Below are 20,580 nucleotides of genomic sequence, written 5' to 3'. Positions count from 1 at the left end.
ATTGGGGATTGCCTGTTTCTTTCCACATTTTTTGGTATTCACAAGATGCCTGTGAGAAGGTTTTCAAGTTTGCTGTGTGTGTGGGTATGTGTATGATGCTCGGATCCTTCTGATGGCAAATACGCGTGGAAGCGCCTATAATAGGACACACATTTGTCTGCATGTGTGCCTGTTTGTGTAGGTTCAGTGCTGAAATTTCCAGGCAGTATTTGCTCAGTAACGTATGTTCCTTGGAAGAGGCTCAGGAGCCATCAGTCAGTGATGTAGCTGCAGAAAGCCTTTCAGATGGCAGCAGAAGCAAATTGAACACGTTCTTGACTACTCACACGGAGTGTTACTCCTTATTGTGAGCTCTGTGTGATCGCTTCGTTGATTTCTTGATATTAAAGTGTAGCTTAGTGGTTGTCCACTTAGAAAGGGAGCAATTAGGGAATATTCTTAGCTCAGAATATATTCTTGAGGATTGCGGAGAGAGAAATGGCACAGACACTGCATCCAGCATCCACTTTGGAATTAGCAAATGCTTGATGCTTGATATCCACAGTGCTGGATTCGGACATCCCTGTACTGCAGGGTGCTGCCATATAAATGAGGCCCTTTACTGCTCATTTTCTTGGGGATTCATCCTTGGGGAGCAGCAAAGCTCCTATGGCTGGGGGCTGGTGCTGGGCTGTTACACTGCTCTGCCTCCCACAAGGTGTTGACCCCTTTTGGACAGAGGGTGCTCAGAAATGGCCCAGGCAGCTCTTCAGTGCATACGTGAGGGCTGTAACGTGCCTGCTGCCAGCACCAACAGCACGAGGTAGCATTTGCTTCTTGCTAAATAGCTGACTTAGGAATGCCTGGCTCACATACAACATCTGGTTGTGTATTTCTACCTAATTTCCAACCAGATGGACTGAAGCACAAGGAGGTCAAATGACTCACGCAAGGTCGGGCTGATGTCAGAAATTTCCTTGTTGTCTAGGCTGGACTCTTACTATGTTGACTGGTGTTGGAATAGATCTGGCCTGTGTAAGTAGCAGCCACATCTGCAGAGCAGGAAGGCAGGTTTCTCCTGCCTGGCAGGCAGCAGTAGGTGGTTAGTGGGTTTGGATCCATGTGCTGGGTGTCTTCACCCTACACAGCCCATCATGCTCACACCACCAGTGTTCTGTGTGCACGTGCACACTCGCAGTCGTGTCAGGTCAGGATTTTCTGCTCACTTCAGCCTTGGGTTGGCCTCTCACTTCTGTCCAGGCAACATGTAGTATCTATGGAATGAGCCCAGAGGTAAGTGGCTCCCTTCCTTAACGTGAGCACCCCGGTGTGTGGGTGTGTATGTATGTATGTATGTGAGTCAGGAGCAAGGCAGAGCTCAGGTAAACGCAGGACAGCTCAATAAAATCAAAACCTGAAAAGGACATACTTTTCTGCCTGTGAACTAATAGTCTGAGCTGTTAAATAACTTCAGCTCTTAAAGGCACACATTCCCATGCACAGAGGTGTGCATTCAGCAGTTTATTGCAAGGGGAAGCTGAGAGAACCCAGAACAAATTGTGTTTAGCCCATATAATTTAATTAGATCTACAAACAAGGTAACACTGGTTGCCCAGGGGACTTTAAGCTGAGCTAAGAATTGCTTGGTGGTCTGTTGCAAAAAAAAATTAAAAACAACAACAGAAATACAAAAAATGAGGCCCCCAGTTTTGTGCCTCTGTTGTTGGGGACTGGGAGAGTGTTTACCCAAGCCCTGGCTTAGAGCAGGAAATGTGTCTGCACCGCGGAGCGAGCAGTTGAGCTTTGTCCCCAGCTCTTTCTGGAGCTGACAGGCAGTGCACACAGGTGAGGTCCCTCTCCCTGCTACAGAGCGTTGCTTGTGCCAGAGCAAACGCTGTGATGGTTGTGCTCCAGGTTGCCACCACCCCTCTTCTTCTCCAGCTTCTGCTCTGGGTTGTTTGCAGCTTTGCAGGGAGTTGATTTCAGTGGGGCTTTATGTGATGTCATGTGCCATGATATCCCTGTTGGCCTAAAACTCTGCAAGTCAGTGGAGAGCCCACTTTGGTTGTCAACCATCTGGCAGCTTCTATCCACTTGCTCTGCACCAGACCATGTAACAGAGCAATAGAGCTTGTTGTAATTGGGTGACTGTGTGAGTCCCTCCTAGCAAACATTTTTATTTTGATGCCTTTAGAAGTGATCTCTGCTTTTAATTTGTATCTTCTAACACCATGGTATTTTCCCCAACTCAAAATGGCCTTTTTCAAGCTGCTCCTCATTTCAGGTTTATGCAGATGAGAATCTCGTTCTGTGATAATTGGATCTTTTCTTCTCCCAATTTTCTTTTGCAGTCTTCATGGAATAAATCAGCTAACCAGCCCTGGACAAACAGCATAGCTAGATATGGGGACACCATCACAAAAGAGCCTCTCTGTGCTGTGAATGGATCACTGAAGCTCCCTTCCAGTGCAGGACAGAAGCTTTTGTTGCAAGCTCTAGTTTATGATGCCATGATGGTGGGTGTCTTTGGTGGTTTCTTGACTTGTGTATTCTGATGTGATTTTTTTCCATTTATGCTCCCCATTTCCCTTTTTCTGCAGAGCAGGAGAAAGTGTTTTCTTTTCTGAGCTAGCTCTAGTTGGCTGATCATGGGCTTTATTTTTTTTTTTGGGGGGGGGGGGAGTGATATGAGTGTGTACCAGTGAGGCTGATGAGGTTTGAGTAAAAGCTGTTTGTTTATTTCAAGAATTGTTCAAAGCCTCAGCTCTCCCCTGATCTTCTGTCTTGACTCCAGCCAGCCCTTGAGGGCCTGTGCTGTGGGCTTGTTCTTTCAGTGATGGTGAAGTGGGGTCAGACAGCTGGGTTGCCAGCAGGGTTGTGGCAGACCTGGTTCCTGAGGAGCAGAAGCCAGGCACCAGCACTCTGCCCTGAGCCTTTGCTGAGGCCCTGCAGCCAGCAGCCTGGTGGAGTTCGGAGCTGCAGTGCTCAGCACAGTCATGAAGATCTGCAGTGTGCTCACCTGCAGGAGGGATTGCATTTTTGCCTGTAAAAGAGTCATAGATCAAGGGCTGATTTAAACTCCTCCAGATAGGGTAGAGCAATTTCCACTGCACTTTTCTTTATGTGAGTTGCACAGGTGAAGAGGAAATCCCATTTCTGGTTTTGCTTCATTAGAACAAATATGCACTGTGATTTTTGGGAGAGTCTGTACAAGCATCATGATGTCTATGCTACAGTCAGAAGCAAAGCAAGCTGGCACCTGCTCTGATTGACTCTGGACCAGATTTCTTAGGTTAATGCTTTAAAAAATTCACCCCCTTCCCCAGAAAATACTTCTAAGTGACTACCTGTGTTTTCTTCCTAGAAAGTAGTGTGAAAATCAATTATACACAGGATGTAATTAACATTGTGGATAGAGTAAAGACAGTATTTTACAACCCAATTACAGGGCACCATTTACAGCACAGCTTACCCATCAGAGTTTGTCAACAAAAGGAGAAAAGTGTTAAAATATGGAAATGATGCACAAAGTTGGCTTCAACAGAAATTACACGTGGGATAGCACTTCCAGACTCAGAATGGTCTTCTTGCCACTAAATCACACTCAGCCCAGAATCTGAGCCCTGATTGCCTGCAGAGCTCTTTGTAAGCTTCCAAAGCAATTTGCCTGTTAAATTATTGAATGATAATAAGGAGAATGACCTACTTGTTAGCCAGATTTGTGGAGACCTGTAGCCTGAAGTCTGCTTAAACACCACAGAGAATGGATAGTTTTCGTTTTGAATTAAAGTGCTTGAATTTACACCAGCTTTGGCAACGAGAGCTGTAGCAAACATTTTGTGATATGTAGCCAAGATTAAATGAGGGAAATTAAGGGAGCCCTGGTGTCTAGTTATGGCTCTATGTAATGCGAAGTCTCAGAAGCCACTTTTCTAGTGGCCCCCTAGAAATCTGGCACTTAATGTGGAAACAAACTGGTCAGCTTTAAAAATTGTGGTCTTTGACAGAGGCTTGAGGGATGGTGGCTCCAGCCTGCTAAGAAACTGTGGACAAATCACTTCTCTCCCTTGGGACTTTGCTTTCCCAAATGTAAAATCAGAATAATGATCCTGAGGTGATCTTAAGACTTCAGCTTGGAGAAACATGTCAAGATAATGCTTAATAGAGGCGTGTGTACATCCCATTGCACTCTCTGGGATTAAAAAGAAATGCATTTCACTGCTTGGTTGGGTCACAGCCTCAATTACCTGAATTTAATTTACCTTCTTTTTTTTATTATTTTTATTTTTCCTCTGTTTGATCATAGAATGAAGCAAAGAAAAGCCACCCACCAGCCAGCCTCCACCAAGTGGAAGCAGAGGTTATTGTCCATTCTGATTTTTCAGCCTCTGACAGAGACTACGACTCCCAGCTGCACACTCTGGAGAGTGAAGAGACAGAACCTGAGGACCAGGAGCCTGAAGAGCTCCCCTCTGGAGAGCTGGCTCTTCCCAGCTCTCCCAGCACCCAGCAGGATGCTGGCCAAGTGTTGGTGGACTGCATGGGCCATTCTGAGATTGAGACCCAGGATGAGCTGTTGTGTACCTACAGAAAGACCAGTAGCACAGAGGCTGTCTACATCCATGGGCTCACCAATGGCTTCCACAGGCCTGGGGAAAGTCTGGATTCAGTGGAGAGTGGAGATTCAGACTCCATCCAGGAAGGCAGGGGGGATGTTCAGCCAGTCAAGTGCCAATCGCTTTCCCAAGCCCTGGAGGAGGCTCCTCTCTGCAGTAACTCTGGTTTAACCAGTTCATCCTCAGCATCTGAGAACATGGCATGTGCCCACAATCATTAAAGAGTGAATTAATCTGATTTTGATCATGGGAGAGCTATAAGCACTAGTGAGGTACTGCATGTCCTCCACTCACTGAGCCCAGCAGGAGCCAGGAAGGCTCAGTGTCTCGCCAGAGCAGGGTTTGGACCTGCCAGCTGTACATACCACCTTCAAGAGATCAGTAAGTCGTTTGGTAAGGGCCCATCTTCTTCCTGCTGAAACTGATCAGTAACCTGTTTTTTTGGGAGCAGGACTGAGCCATCTGCCAAAGTCTGACATGAAGCCACGGCTAGAACAGAGCCTTCTGCCTTAGCCTGGGGCTGTCACTTCCCTGCAGTCCCTGGCAGGACATCTTCTAGTGCTGGGAAGAGGCAGGGTGCACCCGGCCACTCTCCTCAGCTGTCTCTGCACCAGGGAGCCTTGGCACTGCTGCTGCCTGGCAGGAATTTTGTCAGAGGAATCCCACAAGGAGGTGGAAGCCAACACAAACAACTCCAGTGAGCTGCAACCACCAGCCTTTTCTGCCCTCCCGTGGTTAAAAGGATGATAAGGCTCTTTGTGCTACCGCAGTAACTCTTGTGAGCAGGCTGATCTAGTGGCCTTTTATTACACACTCTACGAGTGCCTCTAACAACTTGTACTATATAGAACCTTCTTCAGTGTCTGGGTCGTTTCACCAACCTGGGCTTTGGTTTATGTAGGTTCTTGTACCTAATATTTTAGGTACACATCTGTCCTTTTCATGTACGACATGTATTTTTATTTCATTGGAACATCTTTATATTATTTAATTTTATAAAGTGGAGTAGTGTGTGGCATAGAGTAGCATTTTTACTACTTCTCTCTTTCTTTATTTTTTTCCTCCCTAACAACACAACTACCTCATGTCTGTTGGAGAAAAAAAGCAGTAGATCTACTCTTTTGTTATAGTCCATTATAGGTTTTAACTTATTCTTATACTGTCTTTTTCTAAAGAATATGTTTGCACTGGTTGTTGACTTCTTTAATGCATAGTGCTGCAGATCTGATGTCCCTCTTGCTTTGTTTCTAAGTGTTGCTGTAGGACACCTTCCCCACAGCAGGAGAGTTGGGTTTTCTTTTTCTGTAGGACTGTTTTGCAGGAGCTGGCCAAAGGACAATGTGTCAGCTGGTAGAATGTTGATCCAGCCTTCCTTGAGAAGCTTGTACTTCTGAAGAGAAACTAGAACCAATGATTGCAAAATTAACTTGTGATCTTGGGGACATGTAGTTCTTTTTATTTTTTTTTGTGCTCAAGTGGAGACATCTCAGATGATTTTCATTTCCAGAGAGTAGCTCTCAGCCTTCTGTAAGCAGTGGACTTGCTGAAGGCTTTGGATGCACAGGTGAACTTTTCCAGTCATTTCTTAGAGTCCTGGCCAAAGTGCTTCTTATTTTGTTGGGTTTTTTTGGTTGGTTGGTTTTGTGTTGTTTTTTTTTTTTAAAGACCAGACCACCACCAAAGCTTAAAATTTAAAATCAAATCCTTACTGTCATACCAGTCAGTCTGGTTTATGGCAGACAACATTTGAAAATAATCCAATGACTCTTCCTGCTGACTCTGTGTAGTGCTGATGTCTCTCTCAGCCTGGCCTTCTGCTGTGGGGTGAGCTTTTCTCTACCTTTTTTTAGTCTCTCTCTGCCTTGTTCCAGGCTTGCAGAGTTTGACTGGGAATGCTGCAGATCAGATCAGCTCCTCAAGGGAAATAAGAGTTGGTAATTCTCTTTGTTGGGTGTTAGGTGCATGTTCTGCCTTCCTGGAGGATTCAGGCATCTGGCTATTTGTTTATTAAAAAATGAGGGAAAATATACCAAATTCCCCCTTTTTCCCACCAGAATTCCCCCAAAGCTATACAGGGAGCTGATCTGAGATCCTGTAACAGTCTTCAGACTCTGGGCTATTTTTGTGGTGAAATCTGGACTGAGATACCACTGCTTGCACCAAGGAGAACCTTGCTCCACCACCATCTTATTCCTGCTTCTGTTGTGAAGGGCCGTGTCGCAGTGTGCCCAGTGTTTGGAGCTGAGCTTGACCAGCCCATGTCTTTGTAATCCTCCATCAAACCCTGTTAGCTCTGGCTCTTCAGCAGAGGAATACCTCCAAGCCTCTGTGTACCCTGTTGAGAAGGATATTGGAGCTTCCACCTCTCCCCATCCTACAACGTCTCCTCCCAGCGTGACACACCGTTCTGGTAAATGTCTGTATTTCCACTAGTGGCTCTTGCTCTGTTGCTCCAGCTGCTGCTTGGTGTCTTGAGGAGTCTTGGAAATGCTGTTCCTTGCTCTGAAGCATTGTGACTCTGAAAAGCTGTGGCACAGAGACTTGAAATCTCCTGGTGAGCAGGCTAGGCAGGAGTGAGTGCGTGTGCAGTGCCAGAGCAAGGAGCTAGAAAGGCAAGAAAAGCATAACTGGGCAGAGGAAGTGTGCAATTAACCTCCAGAACTCCCTGCCACAAGTCTTTGAAACTAATGACTTAGCAGGGTTACAGATAAGGCAGTGAAGTGTTATTGCAGGCAATAAGGCACTTCACAGCTGGATGGGAGTGGATGCAATTGCAGAGGTATAAACCCTCCAGCCGGGGAGCATCGGCACCAGCTGCAGATTTGGGGAGATTCCTGCAGCTGGACCCCAGTTTGCAGTTTATTTCATGGAAGAGTCCTTGCCCTTCTCCAGTGACAGGACAGACCCTGTACATGCCACATTGCCACTGCTGATACACAGAAAAGGAGAAGGACCCTTCCTCACAAAGAGGGACCTCTGTTGACTTCCTTTCACCTCCAGAACCAAGTCACCCACCTGCAGGCACAACAGGAGGGTCTTGGCTGCCAGAGGGCAGCTCCAGGAGGAGTCTGGCCAGCAGCAGGTGTGTGGGGCACTGGAGTTCTCCTCCCAGCTCCCTGTCGTGACACTACCTGTGGCAGGTCATGTGCCAGCCCTGAGTTTTCCATCCAGGAGTCTGTGGGGATGGAGGCTTCGTCCAGGGGCTGAGTAAGGAGTGTGCCACAGTTTCTGGGCCACTCCTTTGTACATCCACCCTCTGCTTGGTCTGTACTGACTTCAGCAGTCATAGCCATGGGCTGAGCATTGCTGATCTGCCTAAAAGCTGTCCCTGCCTGCCACTGAAGCCAGCACAGCAGGCACAGTGTGCACCATTTCCCTGGATCACCTTGGGCCGATCATGACAGCAACAAGTTCCGTGTTCCAGGAGCTCTGGGGGAGATGCAGCAGAGTGCAAACAATTCTGCGTATGCGTCACAAAAATACTTGGTCTCCTCACTCTGAGGCTTCTTCTGATCTCGTTACACCCCACCAGATTGTACCAGAGTGTGAAACTGGCAGTGTTGGATGTCCAGATACTGCCATGGACTGGTACACCAGAGCTCAGCCACAGGAGTCAAGGCAGTTCCCTCAGAGCCCAGAGATCAGGAGTGACCAGCAGCAGCGGAGCTGTTCTCCGTACGAGTGCGCGTCCACAGGGAGTGCTGGGTGTCCATGTCCAGCTGGGCTGAGCCCCAGGTCCCTCCTGTCTCGAATGCACGTGGGACCTTTCTCAGCTAGAAATGAACAGAGGAAGACAGATAATACACATTTTGTGTGTAAAGCTGAAACAACCAGTGCATATATTTTTTTTTTCATGAAGTAAGTAGCTTTCTTGCAGATTTCTCACAGACACATGAACTGTTGATACCTTTAATTACCCATCAGACTTCATGCTATGTACCTACGCATCAGGCTCCTTTCTCCCTTCTCTTCATTTCAGTAACACTAAAGGTTATTGCTGTTCAACTTTTTGCTGGTGTATATTGTTTTACATTGTTAAAATGTCAGGTTTGTCTCACTGGCATAATTTTGTAGTATTAATGTTACCGTTTGGCTACACAACTGTAGATTCCCCAGGCTGCTGTGAGAGTTACAGTTCTCATCCTTTTCCTTCTTTTCGTTCCCTGCTACATGAAACACGTGACTCTGATCAAAATCTCTTTCAACTTTTTGTTGATTTGATTTCTTACTTGAGAGACAGCAAAGTTCTGGTTTAAATAGTTGAAGTGAGATAACTTACAGTCTAGGGTTTGGGAATTTTTTTACATTTCTACCTAACAGTCCTGAGGTCAGCCCATAAAATACACTGTGTGAGAAAGCAGCCATTTTCACAGAGCACTATGTATGGTTTTGATCTCATTAGAAATAGATATTTTGAAGGGATCATTGTGTCTTTTCTAATCAATACTTTTGTTAGAGAAGAGGTGTTTAGTCCAGCAGAAATCTACCATCTAGTTCTGTTATTGTATTCCCTTGCTTATATTTTCAGTTTAATTTTCTACACAGTGAGTAAGGATGTGTAACCAGAACTTGATCTTGTTTGAAGATTGTGTCTGTGTTTGGTTCCATGCTGTACTGAATTATAACTTTCTTTCTCCAGAGACTGTTCTTACTTCACAAATACTCTTTAGTGTTAAAATGTAAGAAGACATTGTCCTTATATTCCTTAACTAATGGGTTATTAATAAAATATTAAAAAACAAGTGGCTTTTGTCCCACAATTCAGTCTGTTACAGCCCTTACTCTGAAAGTTTTGCCATGGAAGGCTGATCCTGCAGCTGTGCTCGGAGTGACTGGACCCTGGGAGGTGCTGGGTCATATCCTGCCCCTCAACACACAGCGAGGATGCTGGAGAGCGAGAGATGGACCTGCACCTGTGGGCAGTGCCAGTCTGGCTGGAGCTGTGCCTCGTGGTGCAGGGGTCCTCACAGCTCAAATCAAGCTTGTCTGGAGTACCTTGCTTCTGGATGGATCTGAGCAAGAGCCTGCAGCTGGCAGAGCCAGGACAGCGTGCTGGAGCACCTTCCCAGGCAAGGTCGGACCTCACTGGTGGGAGCAGGACGCAGGAATCACACCCGTTCCAGTTCAGGGACTGAGCTCATCACCATGGAGTCTGGGAGCGTGGGATGACAGTAGGCACCTGGTTCCTTAAGACATCACTTTGAGGATTTCAGGTGGGCAGAATTTGGGTTCATTGGGTATATCTTGATGCTTTTTCATTTTGCAGTTTTGAACTGATTCCTGTAAGAAAAAAAAAACCACAACAGTTTTCCAGTTTAATGCTTCATCTTAATGGGGAATTTTCTAGTGTGAAAAATAGGCAGAAGCTTCTTACAAATGGTGAGACTTCTCTTGGGTGGCATTGAGCACTTAGTCACTTGTGTCCAGCTGGATTGTGAGAGATCTGGCAGTGCCTGAGGACACACTATTAACCTCCCATGCATCTCCCTTTCTTCCTAGGCTGCATTCCCTACCTGAGCAGATAGTTTCCACTATTACTTTATGCTGCCAGGACTACGGGGCCATAAAAATCTCATTTTATCTGCATTACAGAGGTAATAAATCTGCACTTAGCAGAGTGTTCTCTGATAGTGGTTAAAGGGAACTGTGTCAGACTGTGTAACTCTGATGAGTCTTTCTCCTAATGCCAGGTAACCCCACAAATGAGCAAAGAAGGACCTGGAGGGAAGACAAGTGACTGCAAATCCTACTTCCAGCCCTGGGTTTGCAGCATGGTGGGAGGCAGGTGGGAGGGGGCACAGCGGGGTGGCTGGAAGCAGGGCAGTGTGTGGGTGAAAGGAGCAGAGAGGGATGGACACAGCAGTTACAGGGGAGCTGGGACCATGGAGAAGGGAAGATAACAGCAAGGTGTAGGTGTTTGTTTGCATTTCTCTCTCCTCCCAGCCCTTCCTGCCCCAGCACACTGTGTTAGGATGCAGTTGGCAATGTCCTTGCAGGGGGCTTGGGGCTCCTGTGGCCTCGGGTAACTCGGTGAGTCACAGTGTCCTGTGCAGCAAGTTGTCCAGCCCAGTCTGCCAGGAAACTGTGGCCAGGGATGCTCCACGGATCCTCAGCAGACACCAGTGGTGGCAACTACCCCCTGGGGGACTCCTCCAGCCTTCTTTCTTCCAGCAAACCCTGGAGCAGCAGTCACACCAGCACAGCCAGACCTCCGTGGTTTGTGTGGCAGGTACAATCATGGGTTTCATTGTTTGCTCTGCTCCTCACAACTCATTTCCACTGATGGGAAAACTGCTGGATTGGTGGCACCATCCTTTTCAATTAAGGAGGAACACACAGCTCCTCCTCAGCCAGGAGGCATCCCCTCAGGGTGGAGACAAGCCCTGGCCTCTGCCACCACGACACTCGTGTCCTTACACAGCCAAAAGCAGAGGGAAAAGTGTTTCTGCTGGGATAAGCAGCTTCCAGGAGCATGTCCTGGGCCTGTCCCACTGCTGCTGGGACAGCTCAGTGCCTCGAGGTGGGTGCCACAATTTTGGCTCTCCTCCCTGTTGCTCACTGACCACAAAACAGATGCTAAAACCCTGTGTGTATGTACATAAGTTGAAAGCTCCCAGGCTCTTAGCAGACAGAGAAACCACAATTACACATCGAATAATAAATTGAGTGAGTTCAGACAAGTTAATCTCCCACTTCATCCGCTGAAACGACTACTGGTGTCTTGGGGACCTCAGTTTGCAGTTAATTGGTGTAAATCAGGAGCACTGTTGGAGCTGATGGAAATTAACTGTGCAAGGGGTGAGCAACATTCTCTGAGGCTGGTGCTTGTGGAAGAGAACCTGTGGGGGGAGAGGACAGACAGACAGATCATGTGTCCTTCCACGGGAGGGAGGACGGGGGGAAGGGGTTTGGAGCCTTGGTTCAGGCTGGTTCTGCTGCTCCTGTAGCCCCACTGCTCTTTAAGAGGCTCCCATTTCTGCTTACAGGGTGATAAGCAAGTTCCTGCCTCCAGTGCAAAGCAGTTTTTAAGCCCTTATGGTCACAGCAGAGCACAGAAAAACATGAGTGCTCCAGATTCCTGCTCTCAGGTGGCTTGAATAGCCCATGACCTGCCTTTTTATTTAAAAATCTCACGTTTTTTCATGTGAGTCCCATTGCTTGGCGGGACTGTCCACACTTGGGATTTTTTAATGTGACACCAGCCATGTCACCAGTGGCATTTGCAAGATGCAGGACTGAACTTGGTCATGCCCTAAACAGGGAGCTACATCCCCTGGCTCCTGCCACCAGCACTCTGGCCGTTGCCTGCGCACAGGAGCAAAAGCACCTGAAATCTGCGGTTCCTGGGAAAAATGAGGCCTGTAAAACACACACTGTGCTTTGTTTCCTGTGGAATTATTAATTCCCACAAGTGCTCCCCAGTGCTGGCTGCATCCCGGGAGCTGCCACAAGCCCCCTGCGGCTGCCAGTGCTACAGAAACCCCATCAGAGCCCTGCAGCAGGAGCCAGGGAGACGGCTGGGGAACGGGAGGAGGGTTGGTGCCAAAAGGTCAGAGACAGCTCAGAAATTCAGATGTTACCAAGAGGCTGATGAAGCCAGAGCAAATTCTTCTCCGGCTGAAAGCAACCTTGTACAGCTCAGCCCTCTGCTAAATGAGGAAAGCTTTAATGTGGAGCAGATGTAGTGACGTCTCCTTGCCTCGTTAGCTGATTCCAGCGCACTCAGGGTGCACCATCCAGGGGAGCCACGCGTTGCTCGCCTTTACAAAGGGTTTTTCAACAGGTTTTTGGACATGGATACAGGGTTTAGTAACCCTGTCCATCAAGCTCTGTTTCTATTCTGAAAAAAATTACTTAGAATCCACTTTTTTCCTAGTTGGTTGGTTTGCTTGGGTTGTGTTGGGTTTTTCCCTCCCCAAAAAGCAAAAGCCCCGCAAAAAACTTTGAGCTATCATTGAAAAGAGGAGTTTCATTGTTGCAGATGATGACAGAACATGGGTCAAGGGGCTGAGCAGCATCAGATATTGGGGCCTTTTCAAGAGTGAGCTGGTTGGTCCAACCTCTTCGTGATGGACCCGGGTAAGTAACGTCAGGATGGCATTTAAAATGCTGAGCGCTGGGACAAGCCAAGCTCCTCTCTGTTCTTGTCCTCCGGGCTCTGCAATCCCACCACCCTGCTCGCTGGGAGCACCAGTCATCCCCAGAACGTGAGGGGCTTGGCGGAACAAGGTGCAAGTTGCGCCATCCCGTAGTTTTTCCCCTTGTTCTAAGGCCGGGCTCGAGTCCCATCCCTAAGAGCAGAGAGGGCTGTGCCCCTGCCCTTGCCTGCTGCCTCAGACCTGGACACCATCGCCAAGAGCTGGTTGCTTCCAGCAGCGACGGGCAGAAGAGAGACCTTCAGGTAGAGAGAGCAGGGAACCTTCGTTCTGAGTCGTTACCAGAAGGCTGGGAAGGGCTCGTGTGTCCCGCCATCCCCCCGGCAGGGCCGGGCCAGCCAGGGCCGGGCCGGAGCCCTGCGGGGCTTCGCTGCCCCGGGGTCCTTATGGCCTGCGGGGCTGCCCCGGCGGGTCGGCGGGAGACGCGCGGGGCCCTGCGGGGGGGACACCGGGGAAGGGAAGACCTTGAGGGGTAAGGAGAGACTTGTGGGGCGTCCTGAGTGAGGGGGGCCCGGCAGCGGGCTGGGGTGAGGGGACGCCATGAGGTGGGCCCGGCGAGAGGGCTCCGGTGAGGGGAGACGTGAGGGGAGGCCTGCGAGGGCGCGTTGATGAGCGGGGACTCGTGAGGGGAGACCTGCGAGGTGTTCCTGGTGAGGGGAGACCTGCGAGGTGTTCCTGGTGAGGGGAGACCTGCGAGGTGTTCCTGGTGGAGGGACACCCCGGTGGGGGGGCTCTGGGGAGAGGACTGGCGAGGTGAAGACCCATGAGGAGTCTCTGATCGCAGGGCTCCCGTGAGGAGAAGAGACCGACGAAGCGGGCCTAGTGAAGGCAGCCCGGCTGGGGGAGACCCGTGAGGGGGCTGTGCTGCCAGGCTCCGGTGGGGACAGACCCCCGGGCGGGTCCCCGCGGCCCCGGAGGCGGCCCGGGCCGGCCCCGCGCTGCGGGTGCGCACGGCGGCGCAAGATGGCGCAAGGGCCGCCCCGCCCCCCGCCCGGCGGCGCCTTGGCGCGGAGGGAGCAGCGCTGAAATCCGCTTTTTGCCTTTTCCCCTCGCCTCTTCTTTTTTTTTTTTTTCTTTTTTTTTTTTTTTTTTTCTTTCCCCCTTCTCTCCCCCGCCCTCCCTCCCTCAGCTGGGAGGTGGTTCTCGCTTTTCTCCTTCCCTCCCTCCTGCGCGGGCTGCTCCCTCCCCGTGGGGCGCAGGGAGGCGAGCCCGCCCGCTCGGGATGCCATGGCTCCGCCGGGCTCCGCGCTGCCCGTCTGCCTGCTGGGGCTGCTGCTGCTCGGCTGCCGCGGAGGTAAGAGCCCGAACCGGGGTCGGGGAGCGGGCGGGGGGACGGACCTGCCGCCGCACCGGCGCGGCTCCCCGCCGCTCTCGCCCCTCGGTCGGTTTGTCGCTCGGTCCCGTCCATGGTACTTCCCGCACGTCGCATCCCCCCCATCACCCCTGTTGTTGCCGGGGCTGTGCTGTGCTTGTCCCCGCTCTTCTGCGTCCGTCCCTGGCCCCGCCGTGGGTCCCGGTCCCCCGCGTTCGATACCAACCCCGCTCACTCCCGGTCCCGCGCTCAGCCCGTCCCCGTGGCATCGGGTCTCCGTGGAGGCTGAACGGGGCCGAACAGCCCCAGGGGTTCGAGGGTCTCGCGTGTCTCCGCCTGGGCAGCCTGAGGGTCCGCGGCCACAGCCGTTTGTGTCACCCGCCGCGTTAGCATCCCTCGGCTGGAGCCGATGGAACCAGTGGATGGAACGTCTCCCCGGGAAGGCGAGTTGGGGTCTCGGGTTTGGCTGTGGACTTCTACATCAGCCCATCCAACGCCTTAGGCTGGAGACAGCCCAAAATGTTCCCCCGAACCTGAGGTTTCAGCTGGAAACCCCGCTTGTGCTGGGGCCCTCTGGGGAGGGGACAGTGGTGTTTGTGGGGTTCTCGCCCCTGAGGCGAGCGGTGGGGAGGGACGGGCTGGCGGTGGTGCCGGTGGCCTGGCCGGGCATCGGCGCCCGGAGAGCAGACCCGAAATAATCGCTGCGGGGCGAGCGGGAGGCAGCGCCCGCACGGGAGAGTCGTGTTTGTCAGCAAAGGCGGTAGTGACAGAAAGGAGATGATGGGCTGCAAGTTGCAGGGCTGATGGTGAGCGACTTCTGGTTTTTAAATACAGTGCTCCCCTGTAATGCCTGGCTCGGCTCACTCAGCCGCAACCGGTAACACCGCCCGCCGGGCCGGGGCCAAACTGCAAAAAAACATCAAAGGGATTTTTCCCCGGACCTACTGTGCACATGCCCTGCTGAGAAACTGCGGTATTTTCTTTCTACTGGTGATGCAGCTCAAACATGGGTCTAATCTGAGAAAGACGCTGTTCTGCAGTGAAATATCCCCTTGCTTCCCTGTGTTTCAAGATACAGAAAAATAGGAATTGCTTTAAAAACGTGCAAGGAGCCCAGTACGGCCAGAGGGAGAAAAGCGTGTGTTAGATTACTCAGAGATTAGCGGCCGGGCTGTTTAGAAAACCAGGCTGTGGGCTATTCCCATAATAAATCTTGCCACGTGGTTTGTAGCGGCCACAGCGAGGAGAAGCCGGTGTAACTCTTGGAAAATACAAGTTATCCCTGAAGTGGATGTAACGAGACAGGTCTTGTTACTTTGTTGGGATTCTCGGTACGCAGCAGCGCGGTGAGGGTAGTTGAAAAACGACTTCTTTCTCGGGGAAGGAAAATAAGTGAATTTTTGAAAGCAAAACTGTATAGTAAGTTAAGTTCGTGTTTAGTTGATCGCCTGCTGCTGTACAGGTTGCCCAGTGTGTTTGTTTATGCTGTGACTTGGCTGGGGCAGTTGCTGCTGACTTCGGGGTGCGTTTTGCTGGCCCCGCTGAACTGTGCTTGGGTGCACTTTGAAAGTTTTTCTGTTCTGAGTTTTTCTCCCTCGGCGGCTTTATAGGTGCCGTTAACAGCGAGGTGACGCGTTTCTGGGCTCTGCAGACTTGAATAAACCCTCCTGCATCCGTGTCAGTCAGCGCCGGAGCAGAAAGCCTGGCCGGGGGGACGGGATGTTCCGTGGGATGGGATGTTCTGCTCCCACCCCTGTGCTTTTCAAACTCCCCAAAATGCTGGCCTGCCGACTGTGAGCCAGGCGTTGGGAGCTGCTGGTCAGCGTGCTGGAGGGGGCTCAGCAGAGAGACAGTATTTTCTTTCTTTCTTTTCTTTTCTTTTTTTCTTTTTTTCTTTTTTTTAATTTCCTGGAGCTCTTTGTTCTGGGCAGTGGACAGCTTTTGTCTGTTATTGCTGAGCCCGGCATTCGATGGCAGGCATAGGATACGAGAGGCTCCCCAGCTCTGCTCAGTAACAGCCTTGGAATTAAACATGGTCATTTATATTTAAGTAGGCTTAACTTCTAAATTATTGAAGCTATAAGCTTTCACTGATTCTTGCTCTGTGTGGCTTTGTTTTTTTTGTGGTGGGTTTTTTTTGTGTGTGTATGTATGGTTTGGTTTGTATTTTTTTTTAGATGTAAAAAAGGGATTGCTTTCTCCTAAATTGGTGTAATATTTTTTTTAATATACAGAGGGTATCTGGTATCATTTTCCCCAGTAACAGACAGAGACTCTGTATGAAATTCAAGCCTGTGTTTGGGCTTTGTGTCTCTCAGGGAGTTCAACAGGGGAGTCTCGGGACGTGGTTTTCCCATGTGGTGGGAGTGGTGGGCGATCCGTGGGACAGGGCAGGCGTCTCACAGCCCTGTCCTTGTGCTCCACGTGTGGGACCAGTGCTGGCTGTGAAGCTGACGTGGGGGTGGGAACCTGCAGCCACCCGTTCTGGTGGCATCAAACGTCTGCTGGGGCCACCACAGTGCCAAAAGTAAACTCTTTGGAAGTATTTAAAATCCAGCTGATAGTGGAATAGGGCAGGTTGATCCCTTACTGATTCATCGTGCCACATTCCCCATGAGGAGCTAGAAATCCTAAACTGGTCTATTTACTCCTCTTCTTATTACCTGTCTGTCTCTGGACAGGTAATAGGACTCACTTAGGATCTGGCAGTAGCAGAAGAGTCTCAGGAAGAAGGAGCTGGGCAGAGGGTCCCAGATCCACGGTTACAGCCTCGTTCCTTGCTTCTCTCTTTCCTGCTCAATCTCAGTTTTGGCCCAGGTACCCTCATGCGATCAGCCCCGCACAGGCCAGCGTGGAGCAGCTCAGTGCTGCCCAGTGGAGAGCTGCAAAAGTGCTCTCATTTTACGTGTGCAGAGAAAGCCTTTCTCCCTCTTTTCTGTCTGTCTGAACATTTTTTCCTGTGATTTCCTTGTTTCCGGAGGGTCCCATGTCACAGTATGTGAAGTGTCAAGCAGTGATTGTTTGCTTTGAAAACCCTTGGGATTCTGCTCCCTCTGCATTTCCCATCCCAGTGCCGTGAAATATCTTTCTTAGCCACGCTCGGGTGGCTGATCCCGGCTCACTCACCTCGCTGCAGCATTAGGATCCAGCTCCAGCCAGAGCAGGACAGGGAGCAGCATGCAATGGAGCTCCTGCGATGCCGTTTCAGTCCCCAGCTTTCCCCCCTGAAGCAGTGAGCATTCAAGCAGACCATGTGCTTCATTTTGCAGTCTGCAACAGGTCTGGGACAGAAGAGGGTTTTCTCTGTGCCCCTTTCCCCCCCCCCCCCCCGTATGTCATGCTTTGTGCTCCTGGGCTTCTGACCCCAAATATTGTCCTTTTATTTGATCTAACAAAACAATGCAGGAGCCCCCCCCTGTGCAGATTGAGAATTTCCATTTAAATCAACCAAATAACATTTGGCAGGAGCAGGAATAGTCCATTCAAAATTACTTTGAAATCACAAACTTATTTGAACTTTACTGGGGCTTTTAGTTTTACAGAGTTTGGAAACTAATAAATTATGTAGCAGGGCTCATGAAAATCTACCCGAGTCTGTTTATCCAAAAGAATATGCAACATTTTGGTTTTGCAAGAAAATAAAAATAATTGTTTACACATGTTCAGGAGTCATTGGCAAGCATATAAACCTGATGGTTAAGGAGGAGAACATGTCAATAATTGCACTTTAAGAGAAGAGGGAGGCAAACAGGCGAGTGCACCAAGCAAGGCGCCCGGCACACTGATCTGGCCTTGCTATTTTATCAAACGTCACTGTTGTATCGCACCCTCCACTCGAGAGGAGCCCAGTCACTTAACAACCCAGACCTGCTCCCGTGTTGGTAATTTAAAACCAGAGTTTCAGAGCAGAAGTTTCAAGGATTTGCTGCCTCTTTTTTTATTTTATTTTTATTTTTATTTTTTCCTTGTTCCTGTGCATGTGATTGTGTTGATGAAGTTAATGGCAAGTCTGGAGGATGCGGGTTGTGGCACGTGGTTCTGCTGAGTTGTGAAGTTGCTTTTGCAAAGGGATCTTTGCTGCTGAAACCTGAGAATATGGGCAAAGGGAGCACAGTGCTGGTGTTTCGTGGAAACAGCTCTGGGTTTGGAGTGAGCAGGGATGGGTGTGGTGCTCAGCTCCTTGAGAGGAGTGAGGTGGTGCTTTCCTCCAGCCTGAATTTCAGGGTGGGAGGTGATAAGGTAGAGGAGGGGTGTCAGGGAGGAGAGAGCCCTGTGTTCCTTTTGAAATTCCCTGGATGCGATTAAGTGTTTCCAAGGTTTTCACTTGCACATAAACTTCTCTTCCTCCAAAAGGACTTTCCCTTTCCTTTCCTTGTGCACCATCCAGTCCTGCCTGCCAGTACTCAAGCTGAATTTCTAGGACTGGGTGACGGGGCTGTGCTGGCTTGTGGTTTTGCCACCATGATGCCAGAGTGCTTGTGGCTCTCTTGGCAGCCTTGTGTCTTCATGTTTCTCCCAGTGGCCACCTCTCTGACCCATGAACATCATTATTCACTACATGGCCAGTTCATTCCCTGCTGCGTCTGTGCAAGGGACCAGCCATGTGGACCTCCCTGCTGCTCTCTTCCAGGATCATAGGCTGAAACTGGGACCCTCAGCTGCTCCCCTGTTCTGTTCTAGAGCAGCTGTGGGGGGACCTCAGCTCTGGGCACAGCGTTTCCTATCTCAGCCCCTGCTGTGCGTGGTTGTTTCCTGCTTCATATTCTGTTGCCCGTTCCCTCAGTGGTGGGACTGGGATCTAGTCAGGGCAGTGAAACACGTGGGAAATGCAAATAACAACACATCCTATGCTCAGCTCATTGCCCTGCTCTCTGGATGCCTCACTGTGGATGGAGCTACTGTGGGCAATTAATTCAGAAAAGGTCCTTGCCCTTTCCAGCTATACTAACAGGTTTCACCCTGCTTTATTCAGAGATGGGGAGTGTCCACAAGGACTCAGAGCTTGTCCTGGAAAGGGTCTTTGTGCTGTGAATGCTTCCAGCTTCCATCCTGTGTTTAACAAGCCACCTCCTGGGATGTGCCCAGTCTGGTCTTGAACATATGAAAATTATTTGTGGCCACTTCTCTGGCTCTCTGGTCTGTGTTTGCCTTCCTTGGCTAAATTCTCTGCCCCCACAGAGGGCAGCAATGCTGGGCAGATCTCTGGGCTCCACATCAGGTGGCCAGGTCGTCACATTATCCTCAACAGAGACCTCCTGCAATCACTTATCGAGTGGATGTGGTTTATGTGCCTTGATGGAAAACTCACTTTATATAACCTCCCATCTGAAAGAAAAGGGAATAAAACATTCTGAGCTAGTAAACTTTACTGCCAGCAAGATGTTAGGCCTGTTACAATCTATTCTCCTCTTCTTTAAATGTAAATTTTTCTGGATGGCCTAAAGAGCCAATTTGCACTTTACTGCAGCATAGGACTTTTCTCCTTAGGGTCTGGGTCAGCCTCAAGGAGATTTAAGGGGGCACCAGCTGGATTTTTAGGTTGCCAGTTTCATCAGCCTGAAATCTGTTATAATCTGCTGGAGAACATCTTTCAGGCCCAGATACCTCTTCTTTCCATATCCTCCCATTTGCAGAAGGGGTTTTTTAAAAAGAAACACCATTGGCAAAGAGGAACCATTTTTTGTAGGGCTGAACCTCACTGAAGGTTTTTAATCCTAATATTAACCTGCATCCCACTGTAAAAACTGCTGGTCCAGGGCCTGAGGGACTCCAGGAACACTTTCTTCTGGCTTTATTGAAGCAGGATCAGAATGGCAGTCCTTGGTGATAGTAAGGCTGGCTGGTGGGTTGCTGGTGATTTATGCTGTGTTATGCTGGAAACAAACACAGTAGATCAGGAGAGGGGAGGTTTCTGCTCGTGAGAGGCAATTTGCAGGTGAAAGTTGTGCTGTTGGTGTGATGAGAGAGAACCTGGGGCTGCTTTGGTCTTCCTGCTGATGCTCTTGGTGATGCTGCAGGGAAGAGCAGGGTGAACCATCTTGCCACAAGCTCAGACTGGGCCCTTGACAGGTTGCTTCATCCCTCTGTGATTAATGTTCCCTGTCTTGATGGGAGTAATAATACTGGCTTCATCTGTCAGGCCTATGTGCTCCTTTTCTGGCTGTGGGTCTGGACAAGGTCCAGGAGGATGAGCTGGATGTGTCTGAGGTCCTTTGAGATGGATGTCACCGCTAATTAGAGTGGGGAGATTAGCTGCTGTATTTTTCAGAAGCACAGGAGGGAAATCCAAAATCATGTCTCCCAAATGGAAAAGGGCAATGCTAGGGTATGAGCAAGTTCTTTTGAAGCCTTGAATATGAATCACAGTGTCAAGTAAAAAATAATTAAACTTATTTTTTTTTTAAATGTACTTCAAAGTGTCTTTTAAGCTTCCCATTAATTCAAAGTTCTTTCAGTGCTAAATAAATCTCTTGGTTCAAAAGCACAAGTGCTAATTGGTTTCTCTGAGTCTGCTTGA

General features: G+C 49.6%; 2 protein-coding genes across 7 annotated transcripts in view; both read left to right on the top strand.

Annotated features, from left to right (window-relative positions):
* Window positions 1-20,580, top strand: part of IGDCC4 (immunoglobulin superfamily DCC subclass member 4) — a 263,733-nt gene that overhangs the window by 83,804 nt on the left and 159,349 nt on the right. For 4 of the 6 annotated variants that reach the window (XM_051628876.1, XM_051628875.1, XM_051628872.1 and 1 more), the window contains 2 exons: window positions 2,331-2,495; window positions 4,286-9,337. In XM_051628876.1, the coding sequence (XP_051484836.1) occupies window positions 2,331-2,495; window positions 4,286-4,816 (696 nt within the window). In that variant the 3' untranslated portion in view covers window positions 4,817-9,337. Of the gene's footprint in view, window positions 1-2,330; window positions 2,496-4,285; window positions 9,338-20,580 lie in introns of those variants that run through there. The other 2 variants (XR_007890471.1, XR_007890472.1) reach the window with 1 other exon arrangement.
* IGDCC3 (immunoglobulin superfamily DCC subclass member 3) overlaps window positions 13,979-20,580 on the top strand; it is a 97,704-nt gene continuing 91,102 nt past the window's right edge. The window contains exon 1 of the mRNA XM_051628555.1: window positions 13,979-14,045. Coding sequence (XP_051484515.1) covers window positions 13,979-14,045 — 67 coding nt within the window. The remainder of the gene's footprint in view (window positions 14,046-20,580) is intronic.

The sequence above is a fragment of the Apus apus genome, chromosome 10 (genome assembly GCF_020740795.1).
Source record: "Apus apus isolate bApuApu2 chromosome 10, bApuApu2.pri.cur, whole genome shotgun sequence".
Classification (NCBI taxonomy): domain Eukaryota; kingdom Metazoa; phylum Chordata; class Aves; order Apodiformes; family Apodidae; genus Apus; species Apus apus.
This window is presented reverse-complemented; position numbering and strand designations above follow the sequence as displayed.